Below are 23,579 nucleotides of genomic sequence, written 5' to 3' on the forward strand. Positions count from 1 at the left end.
TTATTGAAACTGTAAAGAATGGAAAGAAAATATTTGATTTGCTTAAAATATCAAAGGATATCTGTGATCTTTAATTTCATGATACTTCTGAAATAGGATCATCTTTTTCTCCCTTAAGGGTGGATGAAAATCTTTCTATCAAAATCCTGCTTAAAAGTAAGCAGCCATTCACAGTACTTAACATGTAACTTGGCGAACAATCAAATAACAGCTGCTGATTACTGCACCAGATAGTCACAAAGTTCTGTGGGGGACACAACGCCTTTAGCTTTTAACACAGAAAGGAAAATATATATATATATATACACATCCTAAATCTTTAGCTAAATAACATACAATTTCTCACTGTTCATGGTTCAGCATGTGAGAATTAGTTCAAGCCTTCCCTTAATAACAGCTGTCAACTGTTCCAACAGATACTATAATACCTTAACTATGATCATTATTAGCCTTATCATTAAACTTGGAAGTCCCCGTTTGTCATGTAGAATTCAGAATACTTGAAATGCTAGAGAGATAGAAGTCTCTCCGCTTCACTTTGTGTTCTCTGCTCCCTGAAGCACATCACCATCACATCAGCTATTGCAGCCACATCCGTGGGGTATCTTGCCATCTTTAATTAAGTGTGTATTTTTTTTTTTTAATTTGAAAGCAAAATTACTTATTTTCATGCTCAGATATTGGGGAGCGCTTCCCTAAAATCTCTACGGTCACTCTACAAAAAGCCCCCACTTGCAGGCAGATGTGCTCATCTTCACCTAAAAATTGCATCTCAGTATTCAGATTCACTGTTGTGCGTGAAAATGGCCCCTTGCTTCAATTTGAGCCCTTCCTCTTCCACTCAGGCCTCTTGTGTGCACTTACATAACTGTCTAGAGGCCAGACTATCAGTCACAAGAGACTATTTTTTGATCAATGTCATATCTGGTATTATACTGCTTTTGGGGTGGGGGTGTGGGATTTGAACAGGGTCATTTCAGAGCAAACCAAGAAAGAGCACCGAATTTGAGGAGTTTCGTCAGCACACAGAAGAACCCTGAGAAAAAAAAAAGATGATGGTTTAACCTGGAGGGCATTTGTATAAACTACAGCGAATTTGGGAGCTGAGGCACAATTTTGAGGCTGACCAGAGTGTACCTGCACACAAGCAGTGGATTTTTTAAGGTGAACTTAAAGCAAACTTTGAAGGAAAGCAGCATAATATTTGAGCACAAAAGCAAAAAAAAAAAAAAAACAACTCATGCTTTATTAAAGATAGTGACATACCTCCACAAACTTCAAGTGAAAAGTTTTTTCAGAGGCAAATAATGGCACAATTAGCTCCCAACACTCGGAAGGGAAACTGCAACAAATACATTTACCCATCAATATTCTAACACCGTTTTACGCCGACGCGGTAGGTGCATGACCGCAAACTGCAATGAAACCTGGCCCATCAAGCTCATACTATGGAAACAAATCAGTCGCTCTTCTAAATGTAATTGCATGCTCACGTTATTGTGTCTTAGCCGCTGTAGAGAAAGACAAAAAGTCAACAACAAAAGGAGCGATAAATCCTTTACAGGAAAGGAGAAGTTATTACATTCGATATGTTACAGCCTTTCAGAGCTCATCATCTACAATCCAAACATCCAAGTTTAACAAACAAACCGTTGAACTGTGCTACAGATGAAATGCCTGCCGCCAACAGATTCGGTTTTACGTTGTCTTCGGGGCAGGAAAGACTAATTGGTAATTAATTAACAGTATGTAATCCAAAACTCACTGAAAGCTGGCCGAGGGTTAGGCAAATCGTCTTCCTGCTCCATGCTCACTCCGCAATGCCTCAGCAGAGGTTATTGCACGACACAAAACTATAGAAACAAATGAATATTCATGAAATGGCATTTACAAGGAGCTTATCGTGAAAGAAGCCAGTGGCTCTGCATTTCAATGGGCAAACATCACTGCATCTGGAGAAACTCTGCTGTAACCCCCCCAAGGGATGTGTTTGAACTTGAATTGTACGAATAAAGTGCCAATTATCCCTCTAATTGGGAGTAACAAAGCTGGTTGCCTGGTGTGCCCAGTCCTGTGCTTACTGTGCATCTTTAAATCTCCAATTTAAAGGCTGTAATGAGTTCAATTAATTGAGAATGAGAGGAGCGATTTGGGAGCCAAAGCCTGCTGTTTGGAGCTAGAAGCCCAAGGGATGGAATCAACTAAATGCCAGCACACAGAACCAATATCTTCACCGACAGTCAAAATCCTTAATGTATGCAAATACATGTACCGGTGTTAATATGTGCAATTTTGTCTCTAATGACACACAGAATCAAACTGCCTCAAAAAAACACTTCTTTTTGAAGTCAAAGGGAAAACAAATTCCAGCCTCTAGTGTCACTTGTACTTTGTGTTTTGATCAGCCAAATATCAAATGTTAGCATAGTTAAGAGGATTAACCCTCCAAAAGTCAACATGTTATCAAGTATTGCAGATGACCTGCAATTATTTTCCTTATTGTCTGAACACTAAAGATTCAAAGTTTGGTTTTATTTTCTACTTCTGTGCTGAGCTTACGTCGTCTGCTTCAGGCAGAGCTCACCAACAAAATCCATTGTATTTTTGGTAAGTGAACGCTCAGCTTGAGTAGTACTTAAGGCAGTTAAAATAATCTAACACGCAAATAGGTTCCGGTTCAGGGACGTGTTATACAGACGTTTGATTATGGTGAATAACATTTGGCTACCTCCTTTTCTGTCCAAACAGGAGAATATTTCACATATGCATCCACTGAAGATGTGGAAATTTCACAATTCTAAGATGTATTATGACCTGGACATGGAAGATTGTGCATCAACTTAATCATAAACTTGCACCCTTTGCAAAAGTTTTCACCCTGACTAAACCCCTGAAACCTCAATAAACACACGAAGCCCAACTGTGGAACATATCTCTTTGCTACCCGGCCTTTATGGATCTCCTGCACCGGCGACGCCAGCAGATGCTTCTGCAAAGCCTGCAACGGGGTGGGGGGGGACTAAAGAGACTAAAGCTTAAACAGCTTGTTTTAAACAGTGGATGAAGTGGAGGGCTTCATAAATGATTCATTACAAATTTCTTTTGAAGTATGGTTAATTCAAGCTTAACGGGTGCCCTTAAAATAAAAGCACCACTGTGATGCAGAGAAGCGTCGGTATGGATATTAACCATGTAGAGTGTTACTTTCTCTTGTTGCCTTGTAGAAATCTGACACATTTGAAAGGGAACATGGACGTACAATCCCTCTGGCTTACTTCTTCTTCTCCTCCTGAATCAAACATTCAATCAAAGATCCTGTTTAACGATTCAGTCTTTGTGAACATTTGGAAAGTTCAATACCTGAAGGATGACAACACTGGTTAGTCATATTTAGCCTTGAGAAACTAGGCAGAGATATGAATTAGCCTGGCACTCCATGAAAAAGACACAGTGAGATAAAACTTTTTTTTTATATATATATCTAAAGCTCGAAGCACTTAAGCCCCTTATGAAACGCAATCATGCTGTCATCCTGAAATTTGCCCTTGTTACAGGCATTGAACTCACAGCAAACCTGAAAGCACTGATATGTTTTCATAAAACCGCCTAAGTACACAGGGCGAGACAATCAGTCAACCTTCTTTAAAGACTTTAAACCTTTAAACCTTCTTTAAAGTTAACATGGTGATGTCATAGGGAATACTAAATGTTTCTCAGCACATCTTCATAAGCGGACCAGGAAAAAAAAAACATACATTTAAATTAAGTTGAATGATTTGAGTAGTGCTGAGTGACTTGCGTGCACTCTATAAGTGAATATAAAACGTGTGTAAAACAACTGATAATAAGCGGATAAAACACTCAAGTGTAATGTCAGACAGAAGTGTAAAAGAAATGTGAGGTGTGTCATGAGCGGTGCAATTTCAAAGATGAAGTCGTTGCTCTATTTGGTTAACGCTCATCATAATCTCCAGGTTCTGCTGACATAGTTCAGACCATATCCTCAGGCCAAAGTCAATATGTAATCTTAAAGGTAAAATTACTGACGTAAAACTCACAAATCCGGACAGGAATCAAATCTCGTCAATTTTTTTTCCTCCTGTGAGATGACGTGCCTGAGGGCTTAAGATCAATTTGAAAGATTAGAACAAAATATAGTGGCTTGCAAGCGTAATGAAAGGAAGAAGGGGTGGCTCAAGACTTTTACACATTAATGTAACCGTGGTAACATTTCGAAGAGGAAAGAAAAGCCCTTTCATTTTCTTAATGTTTCTAATAATAATAACAATAATAAAAATAGTCACCTGTGGAATCACATGCTGCATTTAAAGCAGAGAGACAAATAGAGTCAGTCTCCTCTCTGCAGCTCGGCTTCTGTCATATTCTTGTAACCAAAGACAAGGAAACCCATCTCATCTAGTTGTACCAAAACAACCCTGCAGGGTGCAAACAGTTGAATGTATCAGGCATGACAACTATGCGCTTCCCTCACTTGGCCTTCCTTTTTACGCCTCATTGTCTTTTTCACCTCTCTTTCCCGACTTTGTTTCCCCCCCGATAACCCTTGTCACTCCTCATGTTCTCACTCTTATCTCAATCTCCTGCTAACACACACTCCATCATTCTATCCCACTTTATTTCTTACCTCCCATCTTTCCTCTATTAAGTGAGGTGCTGGAGACAAGATGCTGTCTGGTTTACACAATAGCCCCTCTATCCATGCTGCTGTTTACCTGTTTGCACGCAGCCCCATCGCTATGTTTAGTGATGCAGCCCTCAACACAAGAAGGACAAAAATTTTGCGCTCACAGAGATTCCTTTGTTCTTCCACAGACTTTTAGGAATGAGGATATAATACCACTGGAAACAAATCAGTGTACAGACTTGATGCAATATCTAAAGCAAAATATGACTATGATCATCTTTCGTTGTGGAAGAGGAAATAAATATGCACAATATGATGAAAGAAACATGAAAGACATATACACTGCAGACAAAGAATTGGGGCAGTGATAAATTCTTCATTGCTTTGGCTCAGCAAGAGCGCAATGGATTTCAAATGGAACAACCAGAAGGTTTAAGAGCGCACTTTGTGCTTTAATGCACCGTTCCCTCACAGCTTAGTTTGGTGTTTGCAGTTTTAAAGTCATACACCAATTACTCTTTTCATTGCCGCTGGATGGAGAGATGAGGATGAAGAGGTTCAAGCCACTATACACGCATTCTGAACGTTTCCCATCACTCTATGAGTTCATATCAATTCTATAGCAATTATAGCCAAATAGGCCTTTCATCAGTTTGGCTTTAAGAACGCTCCAGTAAAAGTAAAGCCTGATAAATTTTGTGCTTGAGATTTAAAAGATTAAACCACGGCTTTGATTTCAGTCTACTGATGTGCACTCTCCAAATCAAACCAAGATATATGCTAATCTGGCCTTCAAATTGATGGATTAGCTATTAATTCTAGCTTTTTGTTACATCTTTTATTCTTGCACTTATCTGATGTCTGACAGAAGGCAAAGTTTAACCTCAAATACTGACTTAATTAATAGCCTTAAATCAAGAGGGTAGATAATAAACGAATGTCGTCTTCAACCTTTATTTCAATGTGATATTTAAAAGAAAATGTTAGATAAAAATGGCCACCTGATGTTAGATCAGTTAAGGGCATTTAAGGACATTTTTAGAATCAAACAATCTATATATATATAAAAAGCTAACAATAAACTACAATAAACTACATAGAAGGAACTCTCTAGTCAGACTCTGTCAGAGGTGACAGAGTAGAGATAGAGTGCAGGCATAGAAGGAAGTGCAGAAAGATAAAGTGCAGAGATAGAAGGGGTAGGGAAGTACAAGGTAAGTGCTAGGATAGGAGATGCTCTCTGAAGAGCTGGGTTTTCAAGAGTTTCTTGAAGATAGACGGGGACGCCCCTGTTCTGGTAGCGCTCTGTAGGTCATTCCGCCATCGTGGGACGACACATGAAAAAAGTTGTGACATAAGCCTTTGCAAGAGCATTCAAGTAGATGGGAGCCGTTCCATTAAGCACTTTGTAGGCTAACATCTGACTTGAATTTGATGCGGGCGGCTAAGGGTAGCCACTGGAGTTCAATAAACAGAGGGGTGACATGTGTTAATTTAGGCTGATCGAAGACCAGATGCGCTGCTGTGTTCTGGACCATAAAACCTATAATCTATATACAATCTATGTAAATATTGGCATCTATTTGGCACCCAAAGTCAGTAGTTTGTGGACCCTCCTTTTGCAGCAATTACAGCTTCGAGACTCTTAGAGACAGTATGTATCAATGAGTGACATACTCTCATTGGCACTGGCATTTTTGCCCATTCCTCTCTTTGTTGCCTTTCCTATTAATGCCCCCGTTGCCCAGTCTGATAGTTTAGGTGGACATATCTCTTTTGGCAGATTTGTTAGGATGCCATATTCTTTCCATTTTGTGATGATGGATTTAAGGATTGGCTTGGCGGTACTGTACCTCGTGATCATTTTAGTGATTTATTGTTTGGTTTTTACAACCAAATAACAACCACCCCCCAAAAAAAGAACTAAATTACAGGTTGTGATGCAAAAAAAAAACGGAAAGGGGGGGGGGTGACTAATTTCCATGGTGAGGGTCAAACTCTTACTTATACATTTATTTTAGGATGATTGACAATATAGGGCCAGAACAAAAATATCCAAATCCTTTGCAGACTGAACTGTAAGAGTGAGACACATAGCATCCCGCGTGTTGCATTTATAGCAGTTTTGCAGGAATTGAAATAAGTATGCATACGAAAGGGAAAATGATACCATTATCCCTATTGTTCTGCACTTAGAGGCTGGTGCGCAGCCATCTATGTGTCCTGTAGGAGAAAAGAGAGGGGGAAGCCTACGCACAGGGAGAAACAGGCTGCCTTTTGTCCCTACTCCTCTTTAATTACACAGTGCTAAAATGCACGGGCGACCAACCCACCAATCTAACACTGCAGAAGGAGCTATCAACACAGCAGTTTATCACTCAAAGAGCTGGCAAAAGTGGCCATTAGAATAGATAATGCACTTTGTTAATGTTTTATTTATCTATTATTATTTAATGCTTTATTGGCTCAAAATACAAAAACATAACCATTCCTACACTGCCCATCTTTATCGATAACACTGGAGAATACAAATCAGCAGTTCAATGCAACTGTATTTCATTTTTGCCCTCTCCTAAAAACTGTGACAGACTACTAGGAGGCGCCATCACAGAGCCTGTCACAGCGTGAATTCATTTCATTCGTGAAAAATTCAATCGTTTCACTTAAGTCCAATTTAACGGCAATTTGTGGAACATTTACACCAGGAAATGATAGCCACACCCTTATTTGTTGTGCATGTTATTTGACAAAAATATTAACATACTCGATAAAGCCCCAAAGTATTAAAGAGATGACTGAGTCCATGTTGTTTCCAGTGACATACACAGAAACCATGATATGAATTGACCTTGTTGCGTGTTTGTTATTTCGTTTGCACAGGTTTGACAATTCTCTGTTGTCTCTCGGTAATTTTATTTGAGGAAAAATCTTACTTAAGTCCCAAGAGCTCCAGTCTTGGTACCATTTATACCTGAGAAATAAAATAACTTTCCGGTTTCATTTCCCTCTCTGTTGAGCGGAGAAAATAAGCAGCGAGAATAAGGCGCCACATGGGTCAATATAATAAAGGAAACAAGAAATTAAGTCATTACCCAACAATGGAAACGTCTGAGGGAAACGAGCACACCTTTGTGCCGTGTCACCCAACTGTCAAATAAACGTCAATTGTTCTCATTCTCATATTCTCTGATGATCATGTTGAAAACACAAGAAAAAAGGCTGAAACTCAATGGAGCAAAAGTGAATACACCCGTGATCACTGACACACATGCTAGAAAACCTGTAATCACCGAATTAAAAACAAGTGTGATTTCCAATTATCCCGACTGCGTGAAGCCACCACGGTAACACGGTAGTGTCTGTGGGCTGTGTCTAAATCCATGTGTGACTCTCAGCTCCCCGTGGAAAAGAATTACAAGAGAAACTGTAAAGCCCGACAGTGATACTACTAAAGATGGAACGAGACTAATGGAGGCCATATAAAGGCCAATATGTCCATTATAAAAAGAAATAATAGTTCAGTTGGTATTTTAGCCCTTCATTACACCATTTTTGTATGAGCACAATTCTTTCATACAAATGTATTATAATAGCTTTTCACATGACAAAAATCTTTTGTGTGAAAAATAACAGCTTCAAATGCACTTTTAGCCTGTTAAACTATTTCCTACTCAACGACTTTTCAGTATTTGAGTGGCCAAACAAAATGTTCTTGCCTGCTATGGAATTAATCTGCCTCAAATTTGATATTTCACTGAATCTGCAGCTGCAGGCTAATCCTGTCGGCTTGGGGGGGCAAAGTTAATGCAACACCAGATAATAGCCGACTTTTATATCTGCCATCGGTTTATCTCATCCCAGTTTTGCTGATTGCAGTCAACAAACTGAATATCAGCCGATACTCACATTATCATATATAATGATAATTAAGAAGTAAAGTAGGACACACGGCACTGATAATCAAAGCAACAATGGCGAACACCTTAAAATTATAAGAGCATTAGAGCATACGCTGTTCAGTTCAGCTTGGAGGTAATGCAATTACTGTGAGGCGATTTTGAAATATGTCGGTATTTAAATGATACGTAATCCCCTCTGTATACTGTCCGTGTATTAAATCAACAGACAGGTAACGTGAGTAACTCTGCTTATCATGCTCCAATCAGTCATCATCAGTGTACGTATACCCTTATGACCTTAACATCAGTAGCTTTTGTACCTCAAGCATGTGCATCGTTTACCAAAGCTGAAAACGCTGAACGTTATGTTTGTGCACCTGTTAAGTGTGTTTTTTTTTGTGCCGAGTCTCTGTCACAGGCCTATTTCACACATCCCAGAGGGAGGAAAAAAGCACAAGCTGATAAGAATCATTAGGGGACCCTCATGGGGAGCAACATCCCACAAAGGATGAACAGGAAGCTCTGCACTGATGTGCCACTAAAAACTCACCGGGCCAGACGAGGTTTCGACGATAAAATGTCTGCACAAGTGCAGATACGGTATAATCAGCTAGCGAGGAGACAGAAAACGAGAAAACAAAAAGACTTCTAAAGAACAAAAGAAAACTGACAAACCAACAGGAGCGCTGAAAAGGGTCCAAGGGCAGAACAGAAAAGGGAAGACAGGAAACAAAGAGGAAAGCCACAAAGAAACATTTGACAGTACCTTCAGCTGGGTTGATAGCTCCTGGTAAGCTGTCCCATGGGAGGGTCCAGGCGGGGCACGGATGAGGAGCAAAGACAGCCTCGATGCCATTTTCCTGGGAAAAGAAAACACAACACGTAGCATAAAAAGTCTTTTAGCTTCAGTGATCCAAACTGTTGTAATAAGGAAGCCATAACAGTTTTTATGGGATCATTTCCTTAGAAAGAATGAAACTAATGCGATTATCCAAGCGTTCACAATCAAATATAAAACTACACAAAACATTTGGTTACTTTAGACATTCAAATAATTTTTAAGCCTGATTTGATCTTTCCAGATTCATGCTCAGGCACAGTGTCTGAGATTCCACTAACAGACAGAAGCTGTTGCATCATTTTTCAAGGCAATCACACGTTACATTGAGTGCTTGAAACCTGTGTACAGCACATCATATTGTTTAGTACTATTTCTAACTGCATATCACTGTGGTGAAAAGAAATGAGGACGTGCAATTCAAAGAAAAGAAAGAGAAATTAGTTGAATTACACAGAAAATAATGATGTGCAGAATAAACAAGAAATCATTTGATATTGAGTCAAATACAACTAAACATTCCCTCAGAGGTACCCTGCACTGCCAAAAAGGGATCCCTGTTGGTAATTCTGGCACGTTTGAACTTCTATGACACGAGTGTGCCAACGGAGGATGTGTTTACCCGCTAGAGCAGATAACTGAGCTCTCCAAAGGCACGCGATACCTCAAATCAGGGAGTAAAACCAGAGGAACTAAGAGGAGACATTGTGGATGCAGAATGGCAAAAAAAAGAGAGAAAGAAAAGGGTCAAAAGAAGTATAAAACCATCTTGTCTTTGTCCTCAGAGAATATGAAATTATTGGCAAATAGAATGGAAGAGTTTGGATAAAGGCTGAAATATCTGGAATACAGAGCAACACGTTTAACACACGGCGCCGCATTCTGCTTCACTCGCAGTTTGTCAACTTACCTTTACATTCTCTTGTATCTTATTCATTTATTTTCCCGCAGTAATTCATGCTGCAACATCATCTCCATTGGAGGGGATTACTTAAGTATTGTTCAGCTGAACTGAATTCCATTCTATACCACCAGATCCTCAGAACTGTGGCGGGCCAAGTGTAGCAGGAAAACGAGCACAGACACAGCTCAAAGCTTTCAAGAATTACTCGAGAGACACAAAAGACCACGATGACCGACTTCCCTCTTCAATCACCTGATCTCACAGAACGTTCGTGGGGCACTTAAAGGCTAACGAAGCCAAACATTCCTGACATCACAAGAAGCTTTTTGGATTATCGTCAAATCTTGCCGGGAAAACATGGGTTTTTAAACGCAAAAATATTCCAGCTCACAAACTTCTAGCATTGGAACAACAGAGGCTGCAGACCGAATAGTAAAAGGATTCTGAAATTCATGGTTTATTTTTCAGAGGTTCAGCTTTTCACTCAAACTCGTCAGCTAATCTAGCGTGAAATTTAGGAGGAAATTCAAAGCTATTGCCAGTTATCTTTAAAGTTTTGGATCCAACTGTGTTTAATAAACAGAAACATTAACATTTCCAGACTAAATTGTTTCAAAAGAAAAAAAATGACTGGCAACGACATACAATAGAATGCAATCCAACACAAGATCAATGCTGAATACAGCCTCAAAAATCACACAAATTCTGACGGTCTCAAAAGAAATGACTATTTAAAGTTAATCGTGATTGTCACACATGGATATATAAACGGTATTAGAGGATTTTTTTTCTGTTGAACGCAAAAAGACCAGAGGGGTTTTCTGGTCACTGGTTGTGAGGTATCTCGAAAAGCAGGATCAGTAAAACTGAACTTATGCCAAAAACTTTTAATGAACTTATTCTAAGAGAGCCAATCTAAGTCCCTCCACAAGCCCAGAATGTGTCCATGGTCCAATCAGCCCCTACTGATCAAACTGAAATCCTAATGTTCAAGCCATGTCTTTCCATTGCAGCAATTTAAGCATTAAATATTTCGGTGGATGTCCCCTGATTGCTCAATCGAGCCTTAAGCCTAAATGAGGACTAAGGTTCGTAGCGTGAAGCTTATAGCTTTGAGAAAGCAAGTTTCTACTGGAACTAACAGATGTCGTGCATGTAATCCACATTTCTTGAACACTCGCTTCCTTGTGAGACCAATTACTGCATCAGAAAATTCCACGTTCCTCAGTCTTTACCCCGCCGATCCCATTGCATTAGTAACCCTCCTTTTGTCACCTCTTTTCTTTCTGGAATCCTGCTGTTGACTGCTGTCAGCTCCTCTTAGGAAGTGATGGTTGCCTATCTTTATTCTGCTGTTGCAGCTATTTTTGTTGACATTTGGATCACAGGCTGTGCTTCCGCAGATTAACTGACACGCAATGATGTGTGCGTTAACTCAAGAGAGAAAAAGGGAAAGTGACAAACTTTATGAGCCATTGGTACTGTGGCTTATAGCAAGACGGGCCCATTGCCTTTGGTTAGCAACAGTAAAGGATCGCTTGTCACGACGTTAGACTGCAGACTTCCCTTTTCTTTGTGGGACACACACACACACACACACACACATACAGTAGAGGCACATTGGCTAAGAAAACACAACAGCTGCACTCCAGACATAATGGTGGCGACATGTAGCCATCCTTATAATCCCTCTTAGCAGAGAGAGAATAGTGGCCATTGTGTCTGTGTGCGCACACATTCTTCTCAGTTTTAAAGTCTGATTTGAATCCAAATTAAAAGCCGTCAGTTGTGCACATCTGGGCCTGACTGAAATTACATCTGACAACGTGCCAAATATGAGACATCCCCATCTTGACCACCCAAGTCACTCAGCATCACCCAAACTCTTCAAACCCCTCTTTTACTCCCCTCCCTCTTTCCAGCCACTTAAAATCACATTGTTTTGGACGTCTAGCCAGCAGGAAATCACAGAAATATCTTTGCAGAGGGAGGAGAGGAAGAAGGCCAAGAAAATGATGTGAAGGATCAGTGGTGAGGGGTTAGTCAGGGTTGAGGAGACAGTCTTTTTCTGAGCTCTGCTTATCTCTCTCTGCAAAAACTAGTTCAAATGTGGCAGAGGTGATATGTGGGGTGCTGCAGAGCTAAGAAATCTATAAATGTACAGGACTGTGTTAGTGTCTAGACAACGCTGCTGGGGGAAAATGCATTTTAAGAGAGTGTGGAGTGGATTGTGCTGACCTTTTTATCTCTTTGCGCTTTAAGATCTTCATCCGTTAGTATAAACAGCTTAGACTGGTGATAAAACTTTGTTGTGCTTTTTTTTTTCTCCATTGGCTCTGAAACTAGGACCAGCTGAGTGGGCTGAAAAGAGCATTTTGCAAAGCAATAAAGTCAATAAGATGCTGTTCGTCTTTTTTTTTTTAAAAACTAAACAAAACTAATTTTTATTAATGTAACTTTGTCTCCAATGAAACTCAAAATAATGCAAATAACCAACAAGGAAAACATTTGTTAATTGTGATCCCTGCTTCGATCGACTGAGGGTCGCAGGGAGGGCTGGAGTCTATCCCAGCTGCCATGGGGCGAAAGGCGAGGTGCACCTCGGACAGGTCGCCAGTCCATCCCACGGCTAACAGAGAGACAAACCGTGTGCACTCACACTCACTGCTATGGTCCATTTAGAATCACCAATTAACCTGTGGGAGGAACCCGGAGTACCTTGACAAAGCGGATGCATGCATGGAGAGAACCTGCAAACTCCAAACAGAAAGGCCCCAGCTGGGATTCAAACCAGGAACCTTTCTTGCTGTGAGGAAATGGCGCTAACCACCATACCACCGTAATGTAATGTGTCCATAAGTTTTTAGTCAGGCCACCTAATCCAGTTCATGTTTAAATAGAGAAAAGAAAGATGACTAATTTCAGCAGTAAAGAGTGTGACTGAAGCCGAAACATCGACTGACAGAAAGGGGTGTCAGGAAATTACAGGGACACTATATAACAATCCGTTAGTCTGCACATCCTCTATCTGCGATCAAAGGGGTAAGTGGGAAACAGCTCCTTGGAAAGAAGAAAATGGTGAGGAAATCTATAGAGGTAAAGCATGGAGAAAAATAGATAAAGGAAATGAAACATTTACTTTAAGTTTAGTCAATGTTGGCCTGGGGCCGCCAATAAAAGGAAGCTGCGGAGTCATCTCCGGGCCTTCTTCCTGTGCCAACAGGCGATCTAGCGTGTCCTGTACGGATGGTCCTGGGAGACTGGATGTGGAAACCTGGGGGATGGACAAAAGGAGCCCACAATCCTTGGCAGCTCGTGGGATCCCGGGTACTTCCTGAACGCGGCTGTACCAGCGCAGCAGGTGGGGGAGCTGGTGCAGAGCGCTCGCAGCATGGGCTCGGAGGGAACACTGTTGAAGACGATCAGAGGAGAGAAAGAGGAGAAAAAAAGACAAGGAGATATTGATTAAGTGATTCCACTGATGTGTCAAGTCTGGCTAAGCGAGAGGTCAGGTTTGACTAAGCCTCTGAATCACATTGGTGGAGAAACATCAAAATTCAGCTAGCAGCTGGGGAGGGTAAAGGCACAGAGACATGATCAGAGAGGCACTGTATGCAAGTGTGTGGAAGACAGAGGAAGGGGGGGGGGGGCACATTCACAAAAGGGAAGATGATTGAGAAGGAGAGACTGATACTGCAAGTCTTGTGGACAGAGATGGTCGTTAAGAAGAGACACGCTACGCCAAGTGTGAAACTGGAAACCACTGGAGCACAGCTGACTGCTAAAAGCCTTATTGTGAGAACTTCACTTCGTTCCCACACTCAAGTAATACTTGGAAACAGTTGAGAGGTGAAAGCGAGGTTAAGTCTCACTTCGCTGCCAGACAGAACAGAATTCCAGATCAAAAACAATACCGTCCTGGTCAGAATTACTGGCGCCACTAAACTATATGCGCAGAATTTAAAAGAGCTTCAGAAATAAATGCGAATACATCCGTTTCCATCGATTCAAAGATGCTGATGTAGAGAAATCAAAAATCTAAACTCAAACTGGGCCGCTGACACAATTACTGGCAAGATGTTTCAATTAATCAAATTATATCCTCAAACAAAATCAAAAACACTTGTGTTTCATTTTCAGTGGTCACATAAAATAATCAACGAATGATTTCAGTTAAAAGTTTCAGAAGCTGCGTTACTTCATAGAAAAATACCCACCAGCCTTGTTTCCGTTTACTCGGGAGCAGCAAATAAACTTGGCCGTGTGGTGTTTCCAGAGGGTGGCAGCAGAGGCCATCTTATATGAATAGCTTTTGTTTGGATTTGCTATTTCGAGGTCAGAGCGCACAGCCTTCACGCTTAAGCTCAAGGAGAAATGAGGAGAGAAAGCGCCAATCGAAAACCAGTGAATCTGAGGGTTAAAAAGTTCATCTCCGTTTTCACAGCGGCTACACTCTAAATCACAAATGAAAACACCCACGGCCTCAAAAAAAATACATGGTGTAATGACAGATTTTTGTAGGTAGAGCTGAAGCCGCTTTGCTTATTCAACTTCTTTGTCTTCAGCTGTGGAGGCAAACAAAAACACAGGCAGCAGCAACTGTGATCACGACGCCGTGCAAAACGTTAATCTGAAATGTCTTTTTCCTGAGCAGCTACACTCCGAAGCACACATTAAAACACCCACAGCCTCGTAGAAATGTGCAACACAGACAGATCTGCAGTAAATACAACCGGTCAGGTGCATATTCTCCCTTCACTGCCATTAAATCGCCTTCAACTTCTAATCTAAATCTCTGTACAGGACCACAGTGTGGAAAGATGTAGTATATCCACACAGATCACAACGTTTGTTGTTCTTTTCCATGCAAGCCAATGTTTCAATATCACCAGTTCGAGTCACAAGTGTAGCTTTTGACAACAGACGGCGATTGTGACCCTCTGAAATAATGAGGATTTCCAAACACGAACTGGCATTTATGAACGGCGCCGTGAACAGGATTCGTCTACGTTTTCAAGCAGGATCTATAAACGCCAGCAGGTGGTACTGAAACTGCAGATCAAAACAAGCTCTGAGCTGCTGCGTTTACACTCCTGCTTCAGCTTCGCAGCACTGAAGCTCAGTATTTTCTCTTGAGTCAAACGGAAGAGAAGCGACACGAATCCTTGACTTTGAAACATGGCAAACACTACATCTCAGCCAGTCTGGTTAGTCTCCTTAAACCCCGCACTCAGCTCCTGACGTAAGAGGTCCTTTGCAACTCTTGGCACCAGTTTTTTTTTTTGTTGGTTTTTTTGGGAGGAGGAGCCAGAGCTTTGGCGCTCTAAACCAAAAGAACAACTTCTAAGTTAGGCTCTGGCTTCAAATTGGCACTGGAATGGTTTAGGTAGGAAAAAAGCCTCCGATGCAAAAGAACCAGGAGTGAAATAATCTTTTAGCGCTTTGAAAGAAGCCATTTCAGATCAGGATGGCTTTGATGAAGATGAGCCACAATTCTTAAAATCCAACTGTGAGCCCCTTAAGCTGCTCAAACATCTCCTCATCTAATAAAACCAGAGCAGGGGCATCATCACTCCCTTTGTGGGAGTCTGTTTAGCTGAAGCATGGCATTTATTCATTGGAGCTATCTGGAACTGGTGCTCACTTGATGTTGCACATAAAAAAAAAAAAAACCTTTGTGCACAAACATGCAAGTGTGGCCAACCCAGCTGCAACAGCACAGGACACTTGAGCACAGTTAGCAAAAAACACGGCGAAAATAATTACTGTTGCATTAAGGTTCAAAATATCAAATCTAACCTTAATCTCTCTGAAAGGCTTTCCAATCATTTTGGACATCTTATCAAAATATCTGATAATATCAAAAATAATTCATTTGCATTTGTATCTTTAGACACTCTAAATCCTGTAGTTCCAATAACCCTCACCAGCACAGTTGATGCCCTCTCAGTTGCTGCAAATACCGACTGCTACAGTGAAAGAAGTGAAATCACTGCCTGGAACGAATATTCATTGTTCCCGGAGCCTTACGTCCTCAAACACTTTCAAGTTAGGAGTTTTGAGGTCAACGTAGGCACCTGCCAACTCGAACTGTTGGAGAGAAAACAGTTCTTAAATGAAATGCATTTCAACCTGCTGCATTTGAATAAAAACCCTCGCATACACCGTTATCGGTCTCTGCCAGGTGGCTCGAGACCACCTGTGAGAGCAAACATGTGCCAAGTCTGATGCAGTGAATCTTTTCAGCTCAACTTTCTGCTCGAATGCTTCTGAAAGGACCCTGCTCACCCTGATCACAGTGTCAAAACAATAAGTCATGCATAATTTAGCAAGTCATCGTGATGGAGGTATTAAAAAGCCGGCAAACGCGTGGGATTGCAGCTCTGTGGTAAAAAAATGGCTAAATGTACAATGCGACATGTGATGCTGTAACTATCTATTAGGTGAAACAAAGCTTTGGATAATGGTGCTTGATTGTTTGTGAAACAATAACAGGTGCTTAGCTAATATAGCCTTTGTTGTTTTTTTAAGGAAACACTGTCAGTCTCTCAAAAGCCTCAGAAAAATGCAGTGATAATCAAATTAAATGAGCATTTGATGTACATTCACAGATCCAAATTAGGCAATTACTTAATACATAAAAAGAAAGAAGTCCTCATCCTTTGGGGCTCATTGCTCACACGGCTCAACCATAAATAACATAACATCTTTCACATCAAGTCATAAGCCCTTACCAGATACTGGTAAATGCATGGCAGCAGCACCACATCAGTCAGAGTGAAGTACAGTCCCTCAGCAAACACGTGCTCCAGTGGAGGCAAATCTGCCGTCTTCACTTTCCTGATCTCAGAGTTCTCTCTGGTGGTTGAAGCTGGAACTGAATCCACAGACAGCTTGGCCAGCGCAGCCCTGAGCTCGAGCCCATCAGAGAGCTGAGATGACTGCGCGGGGCTGGACTCGGAGTCTAGGCTCCCCTGGCCTCCGTGGGCCTGGTTCTTACCACTCTGCCTTTGCTCTTTGAGTTTCTGTCTCCGTATTTTGTCATCATTGTGAACTTTGACTGGCTCCGCAAGCCGTTGCTCGAGGGTGAGAATGGGAAGAGGAAGCTGGTGCACCGGATCTGTGGGATTTTGCAGGTGTTCCTCAACAGCAGAAGGAATGCCAATTTCGCACAATCTAGTCCACTTGCTCACCTGAGAAGGAGGAAGGATACGACGTTTTAGGTCAAATACAGCAGGTAACTGGTGTGATTTCACCAGCCCAAGTTTGAGCCTTTAAAAGCGCTCAAACGGGAAAAAGACATTTTCACTGCAAATTGTGTGACATGTTAGATTGGCTTTGTTGAAAGTACAGCAAAGTAGACCAAAACTGTTAAAGAAAAACTTTGTGAAGAGATTATAATCTCTAAGGAAGCTGACATCTCTTTATGGTCTCTAAGTGCAAAGGAATATTTTAAAAGGAAGTTTGGGAGTGTTTAGGAGTTTACTTTTGCTTTTAGGTGATCACACCTGGGATTCAAATGAAACATGGGTGATCAGATCGCAAATAGACAGCTAATAGACAACACATGTGAAGGCACCCTGAAAACAATGAGATCTGAGCTCAGATCACATTCAGATTATTATTTTCTAGTGTAGTACCTTAGATAATCCACAGCAAACATTAGGCATTTTGTTTCTATTCTTTTCTGCAGCAACAGTGAACGCAACAGCTGTGAGCTTCAAGTCAGACCTGTAGATCCTGAGGTCAGCCTTTCACTCCTTGCAAATCTGGAGCCAAGTCCCCTCATATCTCTGGTTCTGAAACTAGGTGTTTAAATTAAACAAAGCAGTCCTTCATATGGCGCATCGGAGGGATGTTACTGCATGAGACTGATACAGCTTACGGATGCATGACAGGCAGCATCTTGACTTCTTACGGCAGTTTCAGGCTCTAGACTGACCACTGCAGAGTTTACCAGCCCAGGTCTGAGCCAAAGATGTGCTGGTTCAGAGTTCTTCTGCTTCTTTTAAAATCAAATCAGTTACGGAACCTTTCAAAATGACAGCCAAAACACAGCTATTCATTCTCCTGATATGAGAGAAAAAAAAGTGTGACTGCATTTTCAGTAAACTTCAAACAGTGGATGGATTTTTAAAGACTGGAATCAGACTTTGAAACCAGCTTTTAAGTAGCCAGAATCCATAACAGTCTTGTAATTTAGACGTGTGTTTATTTGCTAATGGAGTGGGGAAGAAAGATCCCATTACATACCAGTATGTAACGGTATGCAAAGACTTGCTAATGCCACAGCTTCTGGACTGAACGCTTGCCTGTTAGGGCGAGTTAACTTGGATTTTTTATTGCATGAATTCAATGATTATCCACTAATGCTGACAGGATATGGACTCTGGGGTCACCTGTTACACTGACTGACTGACGCTCAGCCTCAGTCCAATTATTGAAGATCACCTGTATCCTAATAATTTGCAGAGGCCAGCATTTGTTGAAAAAAAAGCAGCCACTGACCTACAAACCTAGGTGGGTCTTTCTCAATGCCCACGTCTATCATTTAATGCTCACTAACCTCTGCACAGGCCTTCAGACAGGTTTTCTTGAAGCCCAGCAGTGCCGACACATCATTTCTGGAAGGGTCGGCCTCAATAGTTTTGCTGATGACATGTCTGAGGACCACCGCCAGTCCTGCCCTGCAGAGCTGTCCGGTCTCATCCAAAGCAGCCGGGAGACGGCAGCTCCTCACCAGCTGGGGCAGAGCCTCCACCTGAACGTCACATACACCAAGAGCCACTGGAAGCGCACTCCTCAATAACTCGGAGCTGCAACTGTCGGTGAAGACGAGAAAAACTTTGAAAGACTTGCACTCGCAGTAAGATAGGAGAAACAGGACTATGGAAGTGTGCAGGGGGAGACGCGGCTCCTCGTTTTCGGAGCAAACTTCTAAAAAGAGGGAGGGATGCTGCTCCTTTGCCTCAGAGTGGCTCATTGTAGATTGAGTCAATGCTGTTGAGTGAAAGGTGAGACATCGGTTAGCTTTGGATATGTGTCGTTGTTCGCAGCAGACTTATGGGTGCCGAAATAAAAGCTAGTTAAAATACATGATAACAAGAAACACTTACAAGAACAAGAGACACCGGTGATTTTACCAAACCCACGTTGCTATGGTATACTGTCACAGTGCTACAGCTTCTTCTTCCCCTGTTCTAAAGCCAGTGTAGGTCCACAGCGACATCTGCGGTCTGTTTGAAGTATTAAACGTTCCAAATATGTTCAGTGTTCCATGCCTTAAAGGAATATATCAGTATACAATGATTATTTTTCATGTAATAATGTTTTTTAAAGCGTGGTAAGTAAAGTTTTTTGTTTGTTTTCTTGTTTTGTTTGTTTGTTTGTTTTTTTTACAAGAATCGACTACCTCAGAATGTTCCGTGCAGAATCCGGACATATTTGGCGGTTGTACAAGTTGAAAGAGCGAAGGAAACGCAAGCGCTGGTTATCTGCCGCTTCGTAGGAAGTGTTGTTGGGCAGTCTGTTGTTAACCCGAATGAAATTATCCGGATACCAGAAAGACGCTTGTGAGAAGCAGAAGGTGAGATAAGGTTACCCATCTGAAAATGATGTGCCAGTGTTTTGGTTTATAAGTGACCCCTTCAGTTAACTTTAGCCACCGTGTCGCTGTTACAGTGTTCCGGGTTCCTGCTTTCTACGTTACACAGCAACCAAACCATCCCATTGTTAACGTTATGTGTCTTGGTTACAGCATACTGACCATATGATTGACGTGTTCGACATATGGAGATCAACCAAAAGGCGTTGGGAAAAAAATGATATTATGATAATAATGTAAAATTCTATTACAACATACTGTACTGTGTGTGTGCATGAAGTTTCACAAGGAATATTTTGAACTTCAGAGCAGAACGAGCTACACTGCCTTTTGTCCTCTTTAGATTATTTATCCTCTCCCATCCTGTCATTCTTTCTGGTCGTTGGCTGAATTGCACTTATTTGATATAAAGAAATGTGCTAACTAAATAAATGTCCACATATAATCCCAAATGGACAAGCTGTCCCAATTTTGCTTATCTGCAGATACTCAAATCTCTTTCTTTCTGAGAGATGATAATTTTAATCTAGCATAATAACTTAAATCTAACTGATATTATGTCATTATTCCCGTTTTAAGCCATGGCTGGACCTGTCAGTTTGGACTTGGATCCCATCTTTCTCAAGGGACTGAGTTATTTGCACTCCAAGAGTAAAGATTCAGCTGAGAAACTCAAAGCTCTACTTGACGAGTCCCTTGCAAGAGGCAGTGACTCATCCTACCGTTCATTACAAAAAGTAAGAAATAGGTTGACACATTCTGTATTCACAAGTTACCTTAATACGGTTCATATCGCTCTCAGATTTTTTATTTAAATACAACCAAACGCTAATGCCTCCTGTGCTTTAATTGCTTCATCCTAAGGACGTTGAGGTGTCAAAGGGGTCTGTGTCAAAACTGAGCTTAATCAAACAAGACTCCAAGTCCTCAAGTTCGCCATCTTCCAGCAGCGGCAGTGGAAGTGGCAAATCCAGCTCGGAGAAGACCAAGAAAGAAGTCGAGAAGAGGCCGGCTGAAAAGGTACTGCATTTTGAACAACTGGACATAAAATTATTCTGTGTTACACTGTGTTTTGGGCAGCTGTGTGGTAGTAGAGGCACAAAAGAGCTCATTACTCAGAGCTAATTGAGAGTTGCGATTTAGATTTACGTGGAGTAAAGAGGTGACAAAGCAAGGTAAGAATAGCAGTCAGTCTCTAAAGAGATAACAAATGTGCTGTGGATGCTTAAATCCACACCAGCATGCAGGAAAATGACAAAATGCCAAACAAATTGGTAGACTAAAGAGCAAAAGTCTTGTTGATGACGACACAATCATTTGCTTGGTGAAAGATAAGTCTCGATTGCTCAATAGTTTCTCAACTATCAAGGGACGACGACATGATAAGACTCTCAGATGATTAATCGCACGATGCAGATGTACGGAGGGACAAAGTTTCTTATTGTCTGATTAGTTTGGGGGCCTGGATTTATTATGAAAAGCAGATTCTCCAAAACTCACACAGGATAATCCAAAAATGATTTTGCCAGCAATCTTCAAATACAGTTTAATATTTGACACACTCGTGCACATCGCAAGTCAGAAATGAAGGATAAAGCCACATTGTGGCAGGACGGAAGTTCACTTGGACGACTTGATGAGAAAATGAGAAGTTCCTAAATGTCCTTTAAATGCAAGACGTGTGCTTCTCTCCTTAAGGGCCAAGTGGGATAAAACAGAGTCAGATGTGGTGTGTGGATAGACGCATCATTGTCACCTCTTTGTGTTTTTTTCTGGAAAACAGGTCAGGGTTGAGTTGAGTGAAGTGGAACCCCCGAAAAAGCCCCGCTTGGAGAAACAGGAGAATCGATCTTCTCCAATCACTGTTCAGACGAGCAAAGACCTCCTGCCGAACATAAATGACTACGATGAGACGAATGCTGACGATTTTGCCATGGAAATGGGCCTGGCTTGTGTGGTTTGCAGGTACGTGCTAATTATTAATGATTAGTACATATTCCCCAGGCTGAGACGCGCTCATTTGATATGTACTCGCGGTGTTTCGAATCCCCTCAGACAAATGACAGTGACCATGGGAAACCAGTTGGTGGAATGCCAAGAATGTCATAACCTTTACCACCAGGACTGTCACAAGCCCCAGGTGACAGACAAAGAAGTGAATGACCCACGGCTCGTGTGGTATTGTGCCCGCTGCACCAGGCAAATGAAACGCATGGTGAGGAAAAACGTTCCAGTATTTTCAGAATCTCTGAGTCGTCAGTGTAAAATCATGTTAAGAGGACCCCTCTCTGTGTGATAAACTTTTTTATTTGTCTGTTTGCTTTGTTTTGGCTGCCCACAAGGCCCAGAAACCTCCACAGAAGCCGTCTCCTGCATCCGCGTCATCGGCGCCCGTTGTGAAAGACACGCTGGTGAAAAAGACGGAGCTCAAACTCAAAACCGACACGACCAGCACCTTCCAGGCCTTCAAAAGAACAGAAGTGAAGGTATGCCTTGACTGACTGGTTGGGAATGTGCGTGTTTAACAAGCACTTCATGCACACCCGTTCTTTGGATGTGCTTTATATCAGCTCCAGTTTCACTCCCAAGCGAAGATCACGATTAAGATCTTAAAACCTGTTCAATCTGCATTTGTCACTTTCATAATCCTTGTAACCATTTTTTATGTCCTGCAGCCACCAACCACATCAGCCAACCCCACCATCAGCAACACCTCCTCCTCAGGCAGCGGTCTAACAGGCTGGGCTGCATTTGGCGCCAAAACGAGTCCTTCTCTTCCTGCAAGCTCCAAACTGGCTTCCACTGGCTCGAGCGGGAGCAGCAAGGCCATGACAACTCCCTCTGGTCAGAAACCTGTTGGGCTGTCAGGACTAGCTGGAGCTAAGTCGGGACTCGGAGGTGCAAAGATTGCTGGAAACAACAACGGAAACGGCTCGAGCCAAGCAACTCTGAAACCTCCTCCACCTCTGACTCTGGGTAAGCAGCCGCTCAACCGCTCATCGAGCGGCGAGGGCCAGGGGAAAGGCTCTGCTTCATCGGGGGCCGGCTCTCCAAGTGGCTCCCAGGCGGGTGCTGGAGGGAATGGAGGCGGCAACGGAGGAGGCAATGGAAACAATGGGAATGGGTCAAAGGCTGCACCAGGAGACAAAGCGCCGACTTCTCAGGAGTCTCAGCTGAACGCCATGAAACGGTTGCAAATGGTCAAGAAGAAAGCAGCGCAGAAGAAACTGAAGAAATGAGCGCAAGCAGAGAGAAGCTGACAGGGGAGGTGTGAGGGAGGAGAAAATAAACATGTGAATATAGTGCCAGAGTATATGGTTTTGTTCTTCAAGAGTATCTGCACGTGGAGTAAAACCATGGAGTCAAATACTTGAATTTTACTTTGTGTAAACGCTGCTGGACTCTGTGCCTCATTCTGTCCCAACAAATCGAACCAGTGAGAAACAAGTGTCACTTTTTATCAGCACTGTCATTAAATCATCTCTTCTTACCCGCTGGCTGTGGCAGTGACTTTGTAGCGAGTGTCGTGTCTTGAATGTGAGTCAACCAGACAAATAAAGAAAGGACGGCAGCAGCGTAATCAAAGAGGTCACGTTTATTCATAACTGAACTTCTGGAAGTTGAATTCTGTTCGATTTCTTCATTTCAGGATAGATTGACATAGAGCAGTTTGTATAAAGCATTTCACA

At 41.9% G+C, this 23,579-nt stretch overlaps 2 protein-coding genes across 4 annotated transcripts in view; one reads left to right on the forward strand and one right to left on the reverse strand.

Annotated features, from left to right (window-relative positions):
• Nucleotides 1-19,482, reverse strand: part of gstcd (glutathione S-transferase, C-terminal domain containing) — a 47,597-nt gene extending 28,115 nt beyond the window's left edge. The window contains exons 1-5 of the mRNA XM_072384997.1: nucleotides 19,403-19,482; nucleotides 18,853-19,286; nucleotides 17,021-17,479; nucleotides 13,426-13,695; nucleotides 9,311-9,404 (exon numbers count right to left, since the gene is read on the reverse strand). Of these exons, the coding sequence (XP_072241098.1) occupies nucleotides 9,311-9,404; nucleotides 13,426-13,695; nucleotides 17,021-17,479; nucleotides 18,853-19,269 (1,240 nt within the window). The 5' untranslated portion in view covers nucleotides 19,270-19,286; nucleotides 19,403-19,482. The remainder of the gene's footprint in view (nucleotides 1-9,310; nucleotides 9,405-13,425; nucleotides 13,696-17,020; nucleotides 17,480-18,852; nucleotides 19,287-19,402) is intronic.
• A 246-nt stretch (nucleotides 19,483-19,728) lies between these two features.
• On the forward strand, nucleotides 19,729-23,380 carry ints12 (integrator complex subunit 12). 3 transcript variants are annotated; one of them, XM_072384999.1, is made up of 7 exons: nucleotides 19,729-19,875; nucleotides 20,468-20,627; nucleotides 20,755-20,910; nucleotides 21,674-21,855; nucleotides 21,946-22,117; nucleotides 22,233-22,376; nucleotides 22,566-23,380. In XM_072384999.1, exons 2-7 carry the CDS (start codon nucleotides 20,472-20,474, stop codon nucleotides 23,127-23,129), a joined length of 1,374 nt encoding a protein of 457 aa, XP_072241100.1. In that variant the 5' UTR covers nucleotides 19,729-19,875; nucleotides 20,468-20,471; the 3' UTR covers nucleotides 23,130-23,380. The 3 variants fall into 3 exon arrangements, with proteins under 3 accessions (XP_072241100.1, XP_072241102.1, XP_072241101.1); XM_072385001.1 differs by having other exon boundaries at nucleotides 21,946-22,105; XM_072385000.1 differs by having other exon boundaries at nucleotides 19,729-19,872; nucleotides 20,470-20,627.
• The last annotated feature ends 199 nt before the right edge of the window (nucleotides 23,381-23,579 follow it).

This window comes from Leuresthes tenuis, unplaced genomic scaffold, assembly GCF_036924035.1.
Source record: "Leuresthes tenuis unplaced genomic scaffold, fLeuTen1.0.hap1 SCAF_4, whole genome shotgun sequence".
Lineage (NCBI taxonomy): Eukaryota > Metazoa > Chordata > Actinopteri > Atheriniformes > Atherinopsidae > Leuresthes > Leuresthes tenuis.